Source organism: Erinaceus europaeus, chromosome 19 (genome assembly GCF_950295315.1).
Source record: "Erinaceus europaeus chromosome 19, mEriEur2.1, whole genome shotgun sequence".
Taxonomy (NCBI): Eukaryota; Metazoa; Chordata; class Mammalia; order Eulipotyphla; family Erinaceidae; genus Erinaceus; species Erinaceus europaeus.
In genome coordinates, this window is record NC_080180.1 from 4,205,747 (window position 1) to 4,227,944 (window position 22,198).

The 22,198-nt window shown below is 45.8% G+C and overlaps 1 protein-coding gene across 2 annotated transcripts in view; it reads right to left on the reverse strand.

Moving 5' to 3' along the window:
* Positions 1-271: 271 nt before the first annotated feature.
* The window catches only part of GPATCH2 (G-patch domain containing 2), a 122,602-nt gene continuing 100,675 nt past the window's right edge, over positions 272-22,198 (reverse strand). Inside the window, exons 8-9 of one of the 2 annotated variants that reach the window (XM_060178447.1) lie at positions 10,742-10,830; positions 272-1,087 (exon numbers count right to left, since the gene is read on the reverse strand). In XM_060178447.1, coding sequence (XP_060034430.1) covers positions 867-1,087; positions 10,742-10,830 — 310 coding nt within the window. In that variant the 3' untranslated portion in view covers positions 272-866. Of the gene's footprint in view, positions 1,088-9,780; positions 9,966-10,741; positions 10,831-22,198 lie in introns of those variants that run through there. The other variant, XM_060178448.1, reaches the window with a different exon arrangement.

Below are 22,198 nucleotides of genomic sequence, written 5' to 3' on the forward strand. Positions count from 1 at the left end.
GAAGCTTAGATACATCTATGGGAAAAAAAATTTTTTTTGTTTCCTTAATTATTTTATGTTCTGCATGAGGTAAAACTGGTAGGATCTGCATCAAAGGAATGTTGAGGGCACTCTGGTGAGAACAGCGAGGAGGTTTGTTTCTGTGGAGATGCCAGGAGGAGGCGTGAGTTGCTTGTCTGCAGGCCCTGAGCATTCCCCAACATGAGGCTCGGCTCAGGCCTCCCTGTCACAGGACCCTCGAAGGCAGGTGGGCGGGCGGGCAGGCGGGCAGGCGGATGGGCTTGGGGAGCAGGAAGCTGATTGGCCTCCTCCAATCAAGAGATGTGTCTCGGACCTTCCTGAAGCGATGGCAGGCCTTTGAGGGGGAGCCCCAGATGGAGGGGGGAAAAGAGTCCACAGTGGGGCACGGTCCTCTCGCCGCTTCCAATTCGGGAGCCTGTGAGGGTGGGCCTGCATGCATGCACGCACATGTACGCACACGCGCACACACACACACACACGGCTCAGCCTGAGAAATGACTGACGATGGGAGAGCAAAATAAATAAGGGCAGAAGCTGCTGGAAAAGGAGGGGGGTCACATTAGCACCTGAATCGTAATGAAACCCCCCTTCAATCGCGGGGGGGGTGGGGGAGAGACTGAACTGAACTGGACGCTGAAGCAAGTGTACCCAGGATGAGCCAACAACGTAGACTTCTGCTTCAAAAAAAGGAAGCTGTCTTGTAATTTTAGAATAAGAGGATATATACACATATCCATATCTAGCCAACATCTATCTATCTATCTATCTATCTACCTACCTACCTACCTACCAGCCACCTATCTACCATGAGCAAAGCAGCACACATCTCCTGGGTGCTGCTCCCCTCAGGTGGGCTTCCCCGAGCCAGGGGCAGTGGTGGCCGGGCCGCCCTTGGGCAGCGGGAAGCCAAGCCCCAGCCCCTTGGGCCTCTGCAGGGCCTGGATGGGCTCCGAGATGCCCTTGCCCTCGCGTCCGAGGCCCGAGCCTGGGGTCCAGCCCATGTTCTGCAGCATCCGGTTCCCGATGTTGTTCTCCAGGATGGGCTGTGCGTTCTCACCGACGAAGCCTGTAATGAGAGGAGGGCGGTAGGCGTGAGCAGGCTGGCGAGGCCAGAGGCCCCCAGTGTGTGTCTGCAAAGCTTCTTCCTGTGGGGCGGGGTGGCAGCTCCCCCACTCTGCAGGAGTGACCCACCCACACGGTCGGGGGACGAACCAAGAGAACTCGAGCTCACAGTGGCCATGTCTCACGGTCGATGGTTCGATCGGTGAACCTCGCCGGGCTGGGTTTTCTCCTCTGTGCCCACAAGCAGGCCCTGCTCACTAGCGAGCTGGCTTCAGGGATAACTGGAAGGAAGACCACCCTCCCCCCCCGACTTGTGCCAAAGGAACTGACATTTGCCCAGAACATGCAAGTCCAGAAAACCCAAGACCATGTCCAACACAAAGTACCGAGAAAGCTGCCTGCATCTACAGGACTTAGTCCCGGCCCCACTCCCCTAGTTACTTGGCCGCTAGCAGATCCTTTCCTTTATTCCTTCCTTCTATCTCAGCTTTGAGATGTGTGGAATACTTAAAAAAAGAAAAGAAAGCTCTGTACTAAAGAGCGAATGAGAACAGACTCACTGTCAAGAGTTTTTTTTTTATTTTTTTTATGTGATGCTGGGGACAGAACCCTGGGCCAACATGCACCACCCCCTCACCATCTGCCATCATTCTTTTTATTTATTTTTATTGGATAGAAACAGCCAGAAATCGAGAGGGAAGGAGGAGATAAGACAGACACCTGCAGCCCTGCTTCACCACTCGCAAAGCTTTCCCCCTGCAGGTGGGGGCCCAGGGGCTCGAACCCGGGTCCTTTCCCACTGTAACATGTCGCTCAACCAGGTGCGCCATCACCCGCCACCAGCCGCCCCCCCCCCCCCCGCCCCATCATCATTCTAAAATGCTGATGGTTCAAACATGGTCATCCAGCAATGGTCAGCTTTTTATGTGGCTCAGCGAGAATTCATTCACCCTGTTTTGTTTTTAATTCATGCTGGTTCCACTTCTCTACTAAATAAGAAAAATAAATAAATAAAACAGCATCTTGGGCTGGGAAGAAAAACAGTGAAAGAGAAAGAACGTTTAATTTCAGGAGCGCTGAATCTTTTTGCACAGGAACAGAGATTCTGTGTGTGTGTGTGTGGGGGGGAAGCCCCCAATAATGGCTTTTCTACACAAGCTTTAAAAGGAGAATCACTGCCATTTGGTTTAACCTGGACAATGGTTCCGAAGTGCGCTCTGCTGTGGGCTTCTCATCCTTCTTTGATGAGATTAAGACTTCGGGAGCGGAACGACCCCTACTCGGCACAGCAGCCCACAACCGTGATTCCCTTTTCTTTTGCTTCTGGCAGAGCTAAATCCTTTTAAGTCCTGCCCTCGAAGGCTCTCCTCGGGCTTGGGCAGTTTGAGCAACAAGCAGTCCGCTCCCAGTACCGCCCCCCCACACACACACACATACACACCCACCTAACCCTTATATTGGGTCTCTTACAGCAGGGGGTGGGGATGGGGGCTCTCCGCTCCAGGCTTCCAAGAGTATTGAGGATGGTGATTCAGGGGCATAATTGGCTCAAGAGATGAAAATCTTGTATCGGCCTCTCTTAGCTGCTAATCTACCCAGCTGACTGCAAGCCTAATTGGCAGTTTGTTTAGTAATTTGGCTCCTCAAGTGTTCTACTGGTGTTGAATCAACAGCCAATGCAAGGGCCTCACCAGCTTCCCACAGAAGAGAGTTCAGCCCCGGCGGAGACCCTGGCTCCACGGGGCATGGGCGGCCTGGGCTCTCCTCCTGGCCCCCGATCGTCTGCCAGCCTTGGGGTGGGGGTATGCTGGTGCTGTGAATGGTGAGACTGCCCTCCACAAATTTTCCAGAAACAAATTTGGAAACACAGGCTTTTCTCACCCCGCTTCAGAAGGCAGGAGACAGCACTGCACACTTGAATCTGGATGTCAGTGAGTCAGTGGGAGGTGTTCCCCCTGGGTAAATATTTTCCTAACTGTAGCTCATCTCTTTTTTCTTATTTATTTTATTGAAATGATAGCAGGCTATAACAGTCTATTTAGGGGCTCAGGTGTGCACTTCTCTCCTTGCATGTTACTAAAGCAAAAACAAAGCAATGTATTTATTTACGAGAAAGAGGGGGTGAGAGAAGCAGACCATCAGTCTGGCACCTGCGTTGCTGGGAATCAAAGTCGGGACCTCACCCTTGAGAGTCCTACACTTCATCCACGGAGTCAGGCCCCCATCCCTCTGCTGGCTGTTCTGCTCTCTTATACACCATGGCATCGTAGGTGGTAGAGAAGGCTCAGGTGCGGGCACCTGGTTGAGTGCACACATGATGGTGTGCAAGGACCAGGGTTCAAGCCCCCAGACCCCACATGCAGGAGGGAAAGCTTTACGAGTGGTGAAGCAGGGCTGCGGGTGTCTTTCTCCCTCCCTCTCTTCCCCTTCCTCTCAATTTCTAGCTGTCTCTAGCCAATAAATAAATAAAATAAATAAATAAATATAATAAAAATTAAGAGAGAGAAGGCTCAGGTGCATCTTTCTGTTTCAATCCTCCATGTGGAAATAGTGTCCTAATCCAGACTATTCTCCCTGTATGTAATCTGTTAATGTTAGCGGTTTCAATTTTTCCTGTGAATTTTGTTAAGTAAGATCCGCCAAAAGAATTAGCTGCTTAATAGACAATGCGAGGCACTTTTCTTTTCGAGTAATGATGTAAAGACAGTTCCTCTTCCTTCAGTAATGAAAACTTTGGAGCCTCAAGGCCACGTGCTGCACAGAGGTGTTCAGAGAAGGGGGGGGGGGGCTGTGTTAACTGTTCTGCCGTAATATATTTCTTCTTAGGGTGACGACCAAAGAATAGCATTTGCACAGAGTCACCACAACAAAAAGATTCTTACAATAAGGCTGGAGGCAGGCAGGGTGTTTATTTCTACAACAGTTAGGGCCATTCATGGTCTGTCTGCCGTTTCTTCTAGCGTTTGCCCTTCTTCCGTAGCCAGTCAACAGCGTCAGGTTGAGCCTGATGTCAAGTTTCGAGACCTCCTTTGAATCTGGAGAGGTGGCAGTCTTTGACTATGTGGGTCATAGTCTGTCTGTAGCCGCAGGGGCAGTTCGGGTCATCTCTGGCTCCCCAGCGATGGCACATAGCGGCGCACCGGCCATGGCCTGTTCGATAGCGATTGAGGAGGGCCCAATCATAACGTGCTAGGTCAAAGCCGGGTTGACGCTTGCAGGGGTCTGTGATGAGGTGTTTGTTCTTGACCTCAGCTGACTGCCAACTCTGTTTCCAAGAGTCTGGAACAGAGAAGTTCAGTGTAGGCGTAGGGGACCAGATTGGGTGATGAGACGTCAAGTGTTGGACAGGGTGGGCGAAGATATCCGCGTATATTGGCAGGTCCGGTCGAGCGTAGACGTGGGAAATGAACTTAGATGATGCCGCATCCTGACGGATATCTGGCGGGGCGATGTTGCTAAGAACTGGCAGCCATGGAACAGGGGTGGTACGGATGGTTCCAGAAATGATCCTCATGGAGGAATATAATTTGGAATCGACCAAGTGGACATGGGGGCTACGGAACCATACTGGGGCACAGTATTCTGCAGTGGAATAGCATAATACCGGAGAGGATGATCGTAGTGTGGAAGCGCTCGCGCCCCATGAGGAGCTGGCCAGTCTTGCAGTGATGTGATTCCTCGCGCCCACCTTTGCTGCAGTTTTTATGAGATGTTCGTGAAATGACAGGGTGCGATCGAGAGTAACGCCAAGATAGACTGGCTGGGCTTCATGCCGGATTCTCGTATCGCCAAGCTGCACATTAAGCTCACATGAGGCCGAGGCATGGTGTAGATGGAAAACAGATGATACCGGTTTTGCAGTGCTAGGGATTAGTCGCCATTTTTTACAGTAATCAGATATCAGAGACATGTCTTTCGTGAGTGTTTCCTCAAGGATGTCGAACTTTGATGCCTGCACAGCAGATGTCATCGGCGTAGATGAACTTCCTTGAAGAAGTTTCTGGGAGGTCATTGATGCAAATATTAAATAGCGTAGGAGTACTCTGGGGTGGGAGTGGGTGGGTGGGTGGGGAGAATATAGGTCCATGAAGGATGATAAAATGACATAGTGGGGGTTGTATTGTTAAATGGGAAACTGGGGAATGTTACGCATGTACAAACTATTGTATTTACTGTTGAATGTAAAACATTAATTCCCCAATAAAGAAATTAAAAAAAAATAGCATAGGAGCCACTGTGTCTGCCGTATGCACATACAGTGCAGTGTGCACTGCCACTGTGCAGGCTGTGAGCTCAACAGACATGAGCCCTGAGGCTACACGTCTTTGAGCCTTCACACTCCCGTTACCTACTGAGGAGCATTTAGCAGAGATGGTGTTTTAAGCCATGACAACTGTGAACTGGGACTGTGCACTGTGCGTGAATTTCAATGCTAAGGCCTCTCGGTCTGCATGCGGACATCACATAACGGTCATGGTCACGCCTGGATAACTTGGCAACACTGAGCTTCCACACCCGTCCTCACTGTGACCTTCCTCACTGACCTGAAAGGCTATCACTGACTGACTCCAGTCTAAAGGAAGACAGTGAGCTTTGGAGTAGACCATGGATACACCCACGGTGCACTCGGAAAGTGTCCAGTTAAAATTTGAACTCTGGACGCCTCATCTCCCTTCACTGGTTGACCACTCAACTGAAGACAGAATATCCTCAGCTTTTTCTTCTGTGTCGTTCTTCTGCAGTCTTTGCCTAAGTGACTGGGACTTTTATTCTGCTCACATGTTTCAAACTCCAGGAAAAACGGCCCGTGGGAGCTGGCCTGACCTGTCCTAAGCCTAGCCTGACTCTCCTGCAGAGCCTCAAGATTCGTCCTGTGCGCCAGATACCCAGATACTCGGCCTCTCTGTGGCTGGTATTCAGATTACAACTTGTGTTTCAGCTGCATTTACTGGAAACAGCATATATTGGGGTTGGTTCTTTTATCTAGATCATCCCAGAATTAACGGACACATTTTACTCCATTTATATTTATTGTAGTTACTGACTGAGCTACTTGGGCTTATTTTTCACATAACTAATATTTTCTTTTCTTTTCTTCTACTTCTCCTTCTTCTTTTTTGCCTCCAGGGTTATTGCTGGGGCTCAGTACCAGCACTAATGAATCCACTGCTCCTGGTGGCCATTTTTTCCCCTTTCCATTTTATTGGACAGGATGGAGAAATTGGGGATGGGGGTGTGCGTAGACAGAGAGGAACAGAGAAAGACAGACACTTGCAGTCTTGCTTCACTGCTTGTGAAACAGCTCCCCTGCAGGTGAAGAGCTGGGGGCTCGAACCACTTACTATTATGTGTGCTTAACCGGGTGCTGCACTGCCCAGCCCCTCTACTGCTCTGGTTTTCTATGAGACTATTCCCCCCCCCCCCCCCCCCCGCTGAAATGCTGGCAAATATACAAGAGAAAAAGGCCAAGTCATAAAGTGAGGTGCTGCACAGCGGTGCACATCTGGAAAGCAGTTACCAGGAGCAGTGAGTGTCTGACGTGTGGGGTGGGATATCAAACGTGACTAGCACCTCTTCATTTAACATGTGGACCCCTTGTGGTGGCTATTTTCTTAAACAGAAAGCAAAAATTCATCGTAGATAGCCACAAGCACTTAGCAGTGGCTAATGGACAAAAGTTTTTCTTTTTTTCTTTATTTATCTTTATTGGACAGAGACAGCCAGAAATTGAGAGGGAAGGGGGTGATATGATAGGGAAAGAGGCAGAGAGACGCCTGCAGAACTGCTTCATCGCTCACCAAGCTTTCCCCCTGTGGCTGGGGACCACCACGGACTCTAACCCGGCTTCCTGCACATTATAACACGTGTGCCACCAGCCAGCTCCGGTTTTCCAGACTTATTTATTTATTTATATTGTACTGTCCATAGCATCTGAAATGAACATGTGGAAGCTCTTTCTGCCACCAGCTCAACGAAACGCCGGCTTTCCCCCAAACACAGAGCCAAGCAGCTCTGCTGGCCACCCAGAGGGATGGATTACCCATGCCCCTCCTGTCTCGTCTTGCCGCCTTTCTTCACTTCGCAGGCAACATGTTTCATGTGGTAAAAATGTGTTCTGCTGGCAAACCTCTGTGCTCCGACAGCTCTCGGGTGGTTTTTATAACAGTTATGTCTGCACTTCCCCGCTGGAGAGCCGCCCACAGCCTCTTGGTATGTGACTTTGCATGAGGCAGAGAGCAAGCTGTACATTTAAAAAAATCAATCCCCAACCTTATCAATATTCATTTTGCTTTGTCGATACACACACACACACACACACACACACAAAAAGATGCAAAGGCGAAAAGAGCAGTAAATAAGCAAGAGCACTGAAATAAATTCGGTGTTCCTGTCACAGTAAGTCTCCAACCACTAACTCAGCACTGGTGGTTTGTCTTGTAAAGTGGCTGGGTACATGCCTCACTGCCCCTGCTCTGACAGGTTGAGCCAAAGTTTCAAAACACTAGATGGTAAGCAGGACCAGATTTGGGGTGAGCTGCTTCATAAGGGGTTTCAAGTCTTCTTAATAAACATTATTATTATGATTATTATTATTATGGTTGTCACTGCCCCAGGCTGACTTTTTCAAATACAGAGACAGAGATAAAGACAGAGAGACAGAGAGGAAGCTACCACTGTGCTAAAGATTCCTTCAGCACAGTAGGTCAGGTTCAAACCCTGGTCACACCCATGATGAAGGAAGTGCTCTGAGTAAGCTATCTTGCCAGTCCTAGGATTAATATTTGGTATGCATATGTGATATATATATATTCTGTTTGTCTGTCTGTCTCTAGAACCTTAAGTTGTTGTATAAATCCACTTTGGAATTATAAAGTTCAAGTACCTAGTTAAGAGTTTCTGCTAAGTTTTTTGGTTTATCTTTTCAAAACGTGCTGCTTCCACAGAGATCAATAGACAATATAGGTGCTCTCAGACTTTTGATTCTTCTTCCTGCACTCAGATGAAAGAATCATCTGCACCTTTATTCCCCTGGCTCTGACTGATTGCTGGCTCCAGACAGAGAGACTGGAAGGGCTGGGGAGACAGCATCATGCTTCTGCAAGACTCTCATGGCTGAGCCTCTGATGTCCCAGGTTCAATCCTTAGCACCACCATAAGCCAGAGCTGAGCAGGGCTCTGGTCTATCTGTTCCTTTCTCTTTGTATCTCTCTTTCATTAAAAATAAATACTAAAAAAATTAACAAAGAGCAGAAACATACCTTGATGCAATGTGGACTTTGGTGTGTGTGTGTGTGGGGGGAGTCCTGCCTATACAACAGAGAGAACGTTTTCTTTACAACAGTTCTTTTTTTTTTTGGGGGGGGTATTATCTTTATTTGATAGAGGCAGTCAGAAATTGAGAGGGAAGTGGATGACAGAAACAGAGAGACACCCACAGCTCTACTCCACCACTCATGAAGCATTCCCCCTATAGGTGAGGACTGGGGGATTGAACCCATGTCCTTGCGCACTGTAACATGGGCAGTCAACCAGGTGGCCCCTCTTTAAAACAATTCTATAGGCTCTTAACTTTGTAAGTTCATAACTAAAGATTATACAACTGACTGTATTCCAGAGCTTAAACATGATTTCTAGAGACAAACTGAGCTAGATTCCACAACCTCATTTCAAAGTATACATATGCAAAAGCATTTCTGACTTGACTTTGGGTAATAATCTTCACCTTTGAGTTGACTCATTAGCGTCAGAAAGTACTCTTTTTAAAAACTGAAGACTTTGAAATTACCCCATTTTCTTGGCTCTCTGAAACAGTCTGCCTGGATTTTGGCAAACAAATAAGCAAATAGCACTGAAAATGACTAACACCATTCTCTGACTCCTTCTTGAGTAATTGCAAAAAATGCATTACACCTCTAAAAATTTTGTGCAGTACGTGAAATATCTAGTCACAAGATCAAACTGGAGAATATAGGAGCATCACAACTATTTTTGCAGTAGAACATCTGGATGCGGCTGGTGCAAGTTCACGTGTGTTTTAGGGTGAAGTTTAATGTCTATACCCATATTCCGTGTACATAGTTTCCCCTGCGGTTACTGAGTTGTAACACTGAAATCACCTTGTAGAAATAATTGTATTATCCTCTCCTCAATCACTAAGCATTTTCCTTCTCACTTCACATATGTATGGAGTGGTAGGACCTGACCCTGACATGCTCTCTTCCTTACTGTTGGCACGAAAGCGTTTTGGTCACATTCCTAAGAGTGTTCTCATATTCTGTCTGTCACAAATGTGTGAATTACTGTAAGGTAAAGGAATTCAGGGGACCATCCAACTGCAGTGGGGATATTAAAAAATTCAGCACCAGCCTTAGAAAAGATGTGAATCTGGAGGGTCGGGCAGTAATGCAGTGGGTTAAGTGCAGGAGGTGCAAAACGCAAGGACTGGCGTAAGGATCCTGGTTCGAGCCTCTGTAGGAGAGTTGATTCACAGGTGGTGAAGCAGGTCTGCGGGTGTCTGTCTTTCTCTCCCCCTCTCTGTCTTCCCCTCCTCTCTCCATTTCTCTCTGTCCTATCCAACAATGTCGACATCAATAAGACAACAACAACAAGAACTACAATAAAACAACAAGGGCAACAAAAGGGAAAATAAATATTAAAAAAAATTTTTTTAAAAAGATGTGAATCCAAGATCTTAGGACAAGTATTTGATCTGAAAGGGCCTGTATGTCATGTGAAGAGATATCTTGGGGAAGGGACGGACGGTGGCTGAGCGCACATACTGTATGAAGCGCAAGGGGTTACAAGTGTCGAAGCAGGTCTGCAGGTGTCTCTCTTTCTCTCTCCTTCTCTGTCTCCTCCTCTTCTCTCACTTTGTCTCTGTCCTATCCAGTAAAATGGGAAAAAATAAAATGGCCACTAAGTGCAGTAGATTAGTAGTGCTGACAAGAAAACAGAGAGAGATGTCTGGGAAACACTCGAATGGATGTCCCACAGCACCACACAGTCATGTCTAGATGCGAGTAGGCTAGTAGGCAGGCTCAGGTAGACAACAGTCGGTCTTTCCTTCTGTCCTCTTACCAAGAGGCCACAGACAGGTACACTGTCCTGGCTTTAGGAGTTGTGCGACCTTAGGCTCGAGACTGCCTCTTGCCAGGGTCACCGTGCAGCCTTAGCTAACTAACTAACCCCACACTCCTCCTGCCTTACGGTGACGATGGCAAGTGACCAGAAACAATACCTCACACCCAAGGCTCTCGTAAAGGCCAAACTGAAGCAGAGGGGTTTCTGGTTTGCAGTCACTGCCCAGTATGTGTGAGGTGTCATTCTTCACTAGTATATACCCGCTCCCTGACAGGCCTTCCTGTCTCTTTGTGCCACGTTTCCCCAACAGGCACAGTATGTAAGGCCGTGTAAGCACGGCCACAACATCTAGCTGTGGATTCCTTCCTGCCTTCTGGGAGCTCTCACAACAGCGAACATTGGGGCAGAGATTTCATTGATTGGCCACTACAGAAACCAACACAAGAAACATCCCAGTGTAAGCAAGCCAGCAACTTTGGAGCCTCTGTCTTAGGCGCGTGACGGGAATGGCCCGCGGTTCTATCCTTGGGGGTCTCGTGTCCGAGTCCACACACCGTCCAAGCCCTGCTCCTCTTACCTGCCGTCGTGGGTCCAGGCAAAGGGGCCGCCTTTCTTCTCCGTTTGACATCTCCCATGCACAAGGATCCCAAATGCATGCTTGTTTGCCTACAGGTAATTATCAGGAAAAAAAAAATAAAAAAAAAAAAAACTATTATCAAAGGAGGACGGAAGGATGACATATAAATACACAGTTTGGATAATCTGAGCTTAAAGCAAAAACATTCTCAACAAAGACGGAGCAGCGTCTAGTAAAACCACCAATCTTGTTTATATCGAGACATAATTACGTTTGTTGACAAGCGTTCAGCAGGGAGATGCACCATCATAAATTGTCCCTGGGATGAATAATATAAAAGGAATGCTTTTTAATTTTCAAAACTGGCAATCTTTCTGGCTCAACATAAAATCAGGCACTGTTGCTCCTGACAGGAAAATAGCGAAGATTAATTATCTAAAGAGATCACAGTATTGTTGCTAGGTTATCAATTGGTTACTAATGCTTTACTGTCAGAACCACATTTATTACAGGAAAAGTATGATCAATTTCTTTTAGGATACCACGCGGCAGTGAATTCTCTTAAACCATTTTAGATAGATAGACGGATAGATACATAGAAGGAAAGTGTGTTCTCCCTCGTCATTCATGGGGTTAGAATTCTTCAGTTAATTATTTATTAGCTAGGGGATGAGACATCATTTGAAGCTGTAATAACTGCTCTGGGGATGCTGGGCAGACCAGAATGGGACTGGACCCTAGCTGCAAAGATGAGAGATGGCAGAACCACGGGGGCAGGCCGACTACCGTTCTAGGAGCCGGGTGGAGCACACACATCATTGTACACAGGATCCGGGTTCAATTCCCCAGCCCCCACCTGCAGAGGAAAGCCTCATGAGCTGTGAAGCAGTGCCTCTCCCTACCCCTCCTGTTCCCACTCAGTTCCTCTATTTCTATCGAATACAAATAAATAAAAACACGAATTTGATATGTTTATTTATGCATTATTGGATAGAGACAGAGAGAAATGGAGAGGGGAGGAGGTGATAGGGAGGAAGAGAGACAGATACCTGCATCACCACTCCTGAAGCTTTACCCCTGTAGGTGGGGACCAGGGGCTTGAACCTGCATCCTTGTACACTGTAATATATGCACTTAACCAGGTGTGCCAACAACTGACCCCTAAAAATATTTTTCAAAAGAATGAAACATCTGTTTTTATTTATTTATTGACAGAGAGAGAGAGAGAGATACTCCAGAACAACGTTGGTGGTACAAGTGGTAAGGGGAATGGACTTGGCACTTCCTGGGCCAGTGGCCCTCTATTCTAGCGACTCCTCTCAGCTTCTTTCTTGCTCTTCCTCCAAGTATTTCTGAGTGACAAGCGTTTCTTCAGTGCGGAGAATTCTAACAGCTCAGGGTGTCTGCAGGGCAGACTCTGGCGGAGCTGAATGGGGAGGCTGCTCAGTGGCAGGGCACAGGACTTACAGGCGCGGGGACCTCATGCTCAGTCCCTGGTGTTGTGTGATATTTAAAAAGCCTGGTGTTGAACAGTGGCACGAGTCAAGCTGCAGTGGAATGGTCAGCATTTCTCAAGGCTGAGCTATACCACTTCCATTAAATCTAGATGACAAAACATTTAAGTTACATTTTGACCCCCACCTTATCTGATAAAATAAGCTGACAATCTCTAAAACAGGTGAGTGAAAAGTTTTTAAAAGCTTTGACAGTTTTTTATGTTTCCACTGACAGTCATTCTTTCACTCTTTTATCTTTTCATAAAAATGAAAAATAAGGGAGTTGGGTGCAGCGGATTAAGCGCACGTGCCGCAAAGCTCAGGGACCGGTGTAAGTTTCCTGGTTTGAGCCTCCGGCTCCCCACCTGCAGGGGAGTCGCTTCACAGGCAGTGAAGCAGGTCTGCAGGTGTCTGTCTTTCTCTCCCCCTCTCTGTCTTCCCCTCCTCTCTCCATTTCTCTCTGTCCTATCCAACAACGACGACAACAATAACTACAACAACAAGGGCAACAAAAGGGAATGAATAAATAAATAAATAAGTAAGTAAAACATTAATCCCCCAATAAGGGAATTAAAAAAAAAAAGAAAGAAAAAGCCCCCAAATGTACAAAGATAAAATAACAGGAACAAACCCCCCTGCATGGACCAACTCAGAGGCTTTGCCTTGGCCGGTTGTCTTAGGTGCTGTATGTTCAAATTCTGCACACCAGTTTTGAAGTCAGATCAGCGTGCGCCGGGAACAGCCTGAGGCCGAGAAGGGGACCTGCCCTCAGCGTGAGCCTGGCTTCCCTCATCCACAAGAAGCGAGAAGCGCGGCCTCCTCCTGCGTCTGCTGGGACAGAGGTGGTGTTGATGCCGCATTTGGCAACCGCACACTTTTAGGGACGTGACTCTTCTCTCTTCAACTGTGCACTGTTCAGTTGATAATGAACAAGAATCTGACTGCGTGTCAGGGGCCTGAAATTGCTCCGAGCTTGAGTGAAGGAACTGATGGGTCAGTGCAGGAGAACAGCACCAGCCAAGCCCGGCTCTCCACACAGCACATCTGCAAGGGTGTTCGAGAGACCACCACTTGGGGGAGATGACATGGGATGGGACAGGATGGGACGGGGGATGAAGACAATTCGTTTCGCCCGAGTTCCAACTTGGATTTTGTCTCTCCAAGCAGAATCTAAGGTATTTGAGGCATCTGGGAGTATTCGTTTATTCTTCACGCAACAGTACCTAGGAAGTAGTAGGCACTTAGTAAACTGATTTAGGTGACTTGATTTCTAGTTAAAACTACACATATCTGGAATCTGCTTACCACTGAGACTTAGTGGAGTCTCGATAATAGCTTACACTCATTTCCTGTACTAAAGCAAAATAAAACTAGTGTTGGTTGTTAGGAGAGCTGTCTTGGGTCTCTCAGTTCAGTGCAAGACTTTCTGTGTCTGAACAGAGACAACTGAATGTTGACCCTTGTCATATCTTGCACCTTGTGTGTACAGGATCATCCGGTCAGACACAGATGCAGGTAATCTCCCCCGTATCCTTGCTGGGAACGCCGCTGTGGAATGGCTCTTGGCACGCCCTTTCTCTACTTAAAATGTCTACTCGCCAAGCCGTGCGGTACCACTAATGGCCTCGACTTGCCTGAGAGAAGTTCATGGGTGAATCGCGGTCCTATGTACTTTGTCCGGTGCAGTATCTACTATTTTAATGTTTGCCGGGTTGGCTTTTATTTTGATCTCCTTCTTAGTAGTATGTCTGACAATCAACCAAACCCCCCAGATCAGTTCTGAGGCATCATTTTACGACAAATGTGGTGGTTACTTTCTTTTACCAGTTTAGGAAGGGATGGAGTTAAAGGGCCTGCATAGGCAGCATATTTTATCACTACTTTTTCATAGCTTGAGTACACGTTGGCTTCTTAAGTTCTAGAATTTATTATCTGAATTATCAGAGAGTCTCCAAGCTCACTGACTGTCACCTGGGTGCCATAAATAATGCCACATACTTTGTCTTGTTTACTCCTCACGAAAACCTATTATAGGCCAAGGAAGCTTGGATTCCCAAGAAACTCACTTAATAAAGATCACAGTGAACATGTGGGAAAGTCATTCCAACTCAACATTCAAAGAGAGTTCCGAACCCAGAGTGCAGCCTTGGGGTCCTGGGGGGGGGAGGGGGCAAGTCTGGGGAGGCGAGGGGGGCTGGGCTGCAGCACATCTGGGCCCCACGGGCCAACTCCACGGACAGAGCTTGTGCTGTTTTAACAAGCCCGATGCATCTGGATGGTCACACCTATTTTAAATTCTATGAAGAGAAAAAAAAAAGTCCCCTTGAGTGAGTTAAAATCAATTCGCTCCCTATGTTGCTACTTCAATTCCGTGCTGAGAGGCAGCCTGGCCATTATCCTGGGAAGACACGGAGCTGGATTTACTGTACCTGCGGGCCCTGCTGCTTTGTGGAGATGGAGTCAAGTGTAGGCCCATCTCCCAGGTCTCTTGTGAGGGGGGGGGAGGCTGCGTTCATTCAGACCAGTGTTAACCTCACCGGCGTGACTGCGGAGTAGCAGAAAGGAGCCCACGCCTGAGCTCAGCTTTGATTTTCTGTAGTGCCCATGTTCTCGGCTTGTCGACAGGGGACTTACGGCAATGCCATCTTTCTATCCACTATTCTGCACATTTGCCAGAGTGTCTGAACAATCCCGGGTGGGCTGATAGCATTCCAGAGTGTCTGAAAGAAGCAAGGATTCATCTCTGCTTTAGATTGTGCCAGGCAGCACTGCCATCTAATACACACCTCCTTGCAGTTAGGGTAAGTCCGTATTGATTGGTGAGGTCCACCTGGGGACCTATGACTCAGATCAAATGCCACCTTCTTCATTCAGTGCACCTTCTTTATTCTCTCTCTCTCTCTCTCTCTCCTTCCTTTCTCCCTTCCCGTCTCTCTCTTTCCTTTTCTTGTTTGACTGCTACTGCCAGAATAGCCTCTCATTTCTTGGTGAACACAATTTTTCCACCTTCAATTTCAGCTACACGTGCGCATGGATAGTGTTCGATCCTTGCATGATCCATAACCATAGTCCTTGAAGGGGGCAAGTTCGTGTCCTGATTTTTCAGTTTATTTATTTTTTGATAGAGACGGGAAGAGATAGACAAGGACTTACAGCACCGCTTCATTGATTTTATTTATTTATTTATTTATTTATTTTTGAAGTAAATTCCCCTTAACATTTACCAGTCTTGCCCAATCCAAGGCACTTATTAAGTAGCTATTGACTGAAATTTAACAAGGCTTGTCGAAGTTTTTATGAAAATCAATATTTTCATCGAGGTTCCAATATATAGAGTAAGCAAACGCTTACTTGTGGAAACATGAAACCACAGGACTAATTCAGTCCCTATCTGGGGCGGCTCTGGGATTTACATGTCTGCGAAATCAAGCATGTTCACGGAAGCCAGCTTTCAAAGGAGAAGCAGCTGGCTTGCTTCTACGGTATTACCTTTTTCTTCCTGACTTTACCTTTCTCTAAGGATCACTTTCTGAAAGGGGTGCTCCAGGTTCCTCCTCTGCCGTGATGGTTTTGGGAAGAGGAGCGAACATTCTGTCCATGAAACTTTTACGGACTTGTCAGCGAGTGTTTACGAGACTGTGAACAGCCGGGTAAAATAGCAGGAGGCTTGAGATGATGTCGACGCTGACATCCAATAATCAGCAGGGAACTCGCCTAACTGAATTCAGTGGAAATATTTGCAAAGCTGAGGACTTGAGCTTATACTCAGGATTAATTTTGACGTCAACATCTTTGAACCAAACAACCTTTATAGGGTTACGCTAATTCAGAGTGGTTAATTCCTCTCTGCTAAGACAGGCCTACTGCCTTAAACCGTGCGTGGAGTAGCAGGGAGACTAGAGACTCTGCTCAGCTCTGGCTGACAGTGGTGCTGGGGACTGAACCGGGGACCTCGGAGTCTCAGGCATGAACGTCTTTTGCGGAACTAGTAACATGTCTACCCAGCCCATAGTTACACAGTGCTACAATCAAAAGTCTCTACAAGAAATTATTTTCAAAGAAGTCACACTTCTGAAGGTAGTTCTGGTGGGATCAGGTAGGACATATGCTTCCCAATCATTCAGGTGGGGACCAGGGGGCCTGAACCTATATCCTTATGCATGGTGATGTGCAAGCTCTACTCAGTACACCACGGCCTGGCCCCTCAGTCATGACCTCATGGATAGTTGTGATGGTCTAGCTGCTGGTGTGGTGTGATGGCTGGGGCCAGTGGGGCAGACAGAATGAAATAGTGACCAGAGTGTCCTTGAGAAGATATACTGGCAATGCTGAAAAAACATAAAAAATGGATGAAGTAAAGTGTGAAAACAGTGATGCCTTATGCCTTGAGTTGAAGCAGAAACTATCAGTGCAAACCAAGGTCTTTCCTTAAACAACAAACAAAAAACTCTGAAGTCATTTTTTTTCTGAGAAGGCCGAGAAAGGCCATTGCTTAAGTGGCTGGTTCTTAACATGACTTCCCAGTAAATGAGTCAGCACGTGTCAGGCAGACGGCGGAGGGTCTGGCCAGACAGCTCACCTACACGGTGTCACAGCTGCTGTGGTGTCTCTCGTTTTCTGTTTGTCTCTATCTCTGTCTCTCTATCTGAAAAATGTCTTCCCAGAGCAGTAAAGCCTAGGAGATAACAACAAAGGGAATGATATGATCTGGGTTGGAATTCCATCAGGTCCTAGAGAGAGAAGAGGAACAAAGGAAAGACATCTGGAAGCAGTGATAGGGGCTGGTGCTACTTAGAAAGGAAAAGGCAGGACCAGGACGATAGGAAAAAAAAAAAAAGGGGGGGGGGGACAAATCTGAACTCCAATTCCATCAAGATCCTGAGAGAGAAGAGTTAAAAAGAGGGGCATTTGGAAGTGGTAGTGGGTGTAGTGACTTGGAGGGGAGAAGAGGACAGAACTGTGGGAAAAAATGGATATATATATATATATATATATATATATATATATATATATATATAAGAGAGGGGGGGATAGAGACAGATAGTTATAGAAATAATAGTGGACCCCCATCTGTGACCTTGGGAGAACCATTGCAGTTTCCAGTGGAGGGGATAGGGACAGAATCTGGTGGTGGGAACAGTGTGGAATTATACTTCTGTTAGCTTGTAATTTTGTAAACCAATATTAAATCACAGAAAGAAAAAAGAAAAAAACACCTCTGGTTTGTCTTCATATTTAAAAAAAAAAAAGGCTGATTCTTCACCTACACCAGAATAAGTACAAGGCACAAGTCACCTTGCACATATGTGGGGCCCGCCAAAACAGAGCCCTGCCCCTAATGAAAATGTAAACATACCAGAAAGCCAGGAAGGAAGTCAAGAGCACCGGCAAAGAAAGACGCTCAGGAACCAACTTCAATAAGCCTCCACAGGCCAGTCTCAATCTCAGTGAGAATCCTGACTACTGGACGGAGTCACACCTAATGTGTGTCAGGTTACTCAGCTCGAAGTATCAAGGAAGTCTGGGTCACAGAGATAGCCGTCACCCCCTTGGGCAGTGTGCTGCTTTGTCGTGTGCACGACCCAAGTTCAAGCCTGGCCCTCCCAGCACTGAAGGAGGGTTCCCATGGTCTCTTTCATTTTCTGTCTCTCTGTCTCCTCTGCCTTTATCTCACAATAAAAACACAATCAAGGGAGTCGGGCGGTAGCGCAGTGGGTTAAACGCACGTGGCTTGAAGCACAAGGACCAGCTGATGGATCCCGGTTCCAGGCCCCGGCTCCCCACCTGCAGGGGAGTCGCTTCACAGGCGGTGAAGCAGGTTTGCAGGTGTCTGTCTTTCTCTTCCCCTCTCTGTCTTCCTCTCCTCTCTCCATTTCTATTTCTCTCTGTCCTATCCAACAACAATGACATAAGTAACAACAACAATAATAACTACAACAATAAAACAACAAGGGCAACAAAAGGAAATAAATAAATATTTAAAAAAAAACACAATCAAGTCTCACTGGTTACCCTTTGGAGAATGCTAGACACCAAAATAAGTGTGAACACACGGGCAGAAAAAGAAGGATCAAATCTTACTTATCCCCCCACCCACCAAGATGAATAGCTCACTGGCAGAAACACGGAGGTGAGAGGAGCATATTGTCTCACCTCCACAAGAGTCCTGCCCAAACAGGACAAAACACACAAGAGAACAGGAATCTTATGAATTCACTACATTTAAGGAAACACAAGGGACAGACAGACACATGGGCTAGATGGCCGCGTAGGGACAGTAGCAGAAGCTTCCCTCAGACATGGGAGACTTCACAGGACAAGCTGACTTCTTCAACCAGAAAGCATCCAGGGACAAAGATGGGAAACTACACATCTTAAGGGAAGGAAGAGGTATATGTATCCATCAAGGACAAGAGCTCTCATGCGAATCCTAACTCCTATTATTAAAAGAGTTTACAATGACTGGGAAAATGTCAATATCTATTTGTGAATAGATATACACACAAACAGGTCAAGGGATCATTGCCTATTTATAGATCACATATGGTGTGTCCTGGGTTCATTTGTAAGAGATTGCTAATTTCCAGAGAAACACAATAGATATCAGTTGAAATAACAGAGCAAATTGGTCCTGAGGCTGGAGGAAGGGTATAGATGAAACAGATGGTGGTCACACAGTGTTAATAAAAGACACACTGCACTGCATATTTTTCTTTATGTTTCTATACATATGATGCAGTATTGCACAATAAAATAGTTAACAGTGCTTTGACTATCCTCACACAGTGACTGGAAAGACCTGCTTTCAACTCTTAAGGCTGCCAGTTTGAAGTCAGTATAGGCTTTTCATAGCTAAGTAAAAATCCCCACAATTTTTAAGCGACCTAACATGAAATTAAGTTACCCATGAGCTGTGTCACGGAATCTGTCCTGGAATGCACGTGGAGGTAGGAAAGGTCACAGAAATTCGTATCTGAGGTTTATTGTCCTTAGAAAGGATAATGCATGTTTTTACTCCATCTTTCTAATTAGTGATTTAAACATATGTTCAGCATTTAACTCTAAATGTTTGCCTTTTCCCCAAGCTCAAAGACAGCTGTCCAAGATGTGAATGCCAGAAAACATTTAAATATCAACATCTGTTGAATTATGTTAATTTAGTGTAATATAATTGGGCATGAGTTGAAATTGATCAGAAGTATAAAAAATAAACAAAGATAAGCTCCTAAAAATATTTTGGTATACAAACAAACCTCTATAGAGTGATAGATTAAAAAAAGAAAAGCATTTCTGAAGAGGGAGAACCAACCAACCAACTAGCCAGAAAGCAATGAGCAGAAATTTATTTTAAAAAGAGAGAGAGAGAGAGAGAGAGAGAGAGAAACCTCTATGGTACAACTCTATGAGACATTATTTTGTGACTTCTGAACCTATTTTTAAATTGTCCCATGATTCAATGGCGATCAAAATCAGTTGAAACCAGTGATAGTTAAATCCTTCCCATTTGAATATCCTGGTGAATTATTAAATGAAACACAAAAGCATCTGATTGTTATGCAAAACGCTTCTCGGGTTTCAGGATGATTCCTGGTATGAGTACCTTAAAATTAAAGACTCGAAGCCATTTCTGTCCTAGAGACATAGTTAGATTTTAAAATGCAAAAAGGCCCTGAATTTACTAGGTTAACTCTGGGGTCTGTAAGGTACAAATTATCAAGATGTCACAGCCGCTGTCCACTGTACTGTGGATTAAGATCTCAATTTTTTACAGCAGTTCTTTCACAGCACACTTGGAACGTTTGTTTGGAAAGGTGTTCTGGCATGTACACACTTGGGCAGGACGGAACCCCAAACAGCCTCCCCACGAAGGGGTGATGCTCCCATCCAGCCCCTGGTGGCCTTCACCACTTCTCTGGGGAGTGGACAGGCCCATTTAATCTCAGTATCAATTTGGGAAGTGCCAACTGAGCCGCAGACACCTGTCCACCAGGGAAGGGGCTTCAGAGGACAGATTTATATCAGCCACAGGTGGCTGGGACGGTTTTCACGTGCTCACGGCCATGGCCAAACTCAACTCCTGCCCTAGATGGGGAGAGGATGTGAGTGCCTGGGTCTTTTGCAAACATGCAGTTTACCCTCCAGAGTTGAGGGAGGAGAGGACAGAGAGACAGGCCTGTCAGTGGGGATGGTGGGTTGCTGGATATGCCCTACACTGGACACATTCCACATTTCCAAAGGACAGATCTCTTTTTTCTTGGGAGGGTTATTCATAGTCCAGGGAAAGCTGCCTCTCCACATTCTAATTGGTTGATTATTGATTTTATTTAGCATCAGCACAACTTAAAAAAAAATACCCCTCTATAATCATTAGTTAAACGTTCTGACAAGGAAGGTTAGAATTTCAGGGTGTCACCAAGACAGGAGGCAGGAGAACTCACAATTTGAGCAGAATGCTTTTCAATACGATAATTTGGCTCCATAGAGCAGAGCATTAATTGGATCCCTCAGAAGCCATTTTATATTGTATATGTATTATGTTTCTAATTTTTCTACTCTAAGTATCTCTATACCTAGAAGCAATTCAGATTTTCTTTTTAATTAGAACACATATGCATTTAAATGTATTCCAATTAAACAAATATGGAAGGTATACATTCTAATTAGAGGGTGTGTGTGAGTACTTTCTGTTTGTTCATTTAGGCATATATAGATGAATAAAAATAATCAAAACACTTTATCTGGAGAATTTGGGTGAATGGCTTTTAGAACAATGAAATCTAATGGTGACTTTCTGTTTGGAAACACAAAAGTGGTCAAGTACTAGAGATTTGGTTATCTTCTTAAAGTTAGTATTTGAGAGCAGTCGCAAGCCATTAGTTTGTACATGTGAATATAGAATACATTAAAATAGAAAGTGCTGAGTGGCCTTTCTTTGTTGTCAATCAGGGCTTCACCACTCAAGGGAGACAGACAGACAGACAGACAGACAGACAGACAGACACACACACACACACACACCACACATACACACCACACACACACACCACACCACACACACACACACACACACACACACACACACCACACCACACCACACATACACACCACACACACACACCACACCACACACACACACACACACACACACACACACCACACCACACCACACATACACACCACACACAGACAGAGAGAGAGAGAAAGAGGCTGCAGCAGTAAAGCTTGCTCCAATCTGGTGTCCTTGCATGTGGTGAACTGGTTGCTAGAACCTGGGTCAACTGTTTGTTTTTGGTCATTAATGGGGACTGCAAACCTCTTGGCTAATTTTTTTTTTCAGTTGTAAGGGTGGGGGAGATGACACACAGCACCAAGGCCTGCTCTAATGCAGTGTGTGTGTGTGGGCTGTGTGCACAGTAAGGCAGGCGCACTATTCAGGTGAGCTATTTTGCTGACCCAGGAGCGTGTTTTAAAACTCTCGATTTACTAACAGTGACAGGGAACCTGTCATCTTAGATAATTAAAATAAAGTATCGCTTACTTTTGTTGATCTGTGTCTACGAACAGCAACACTAAATAAATATCACACATGCCATTAAGCAGAACTCTAATGAACAGTTATCCTTTCCCAATTTATTAACAGCTGCTCAAAAATGTAGTAATTAATAGTTTCATTTATTTTTTGGCAAACATGCAAAATGACAAATAGTTTTTTATCTCTTGCAAATTAGGCCTCCTTTCCAAATAACAGATGACAGTGTGAGGAAGGACTGAACAAACTGAATCCTTGAACATCTTTGGATCTTTAGAAGATCAAACAAAGAACAGCTGTAATCCTATTTGTCACATCTGCAATGAAACAGAGTGATTGCACCATCATGTAAGAATGAATAAAAAGAGGAATGTTCTTTCTAACCTGCTGGAAAAACTCTGTGTGTGTGTGTGTGTGTGTGTGTGTGTGTGT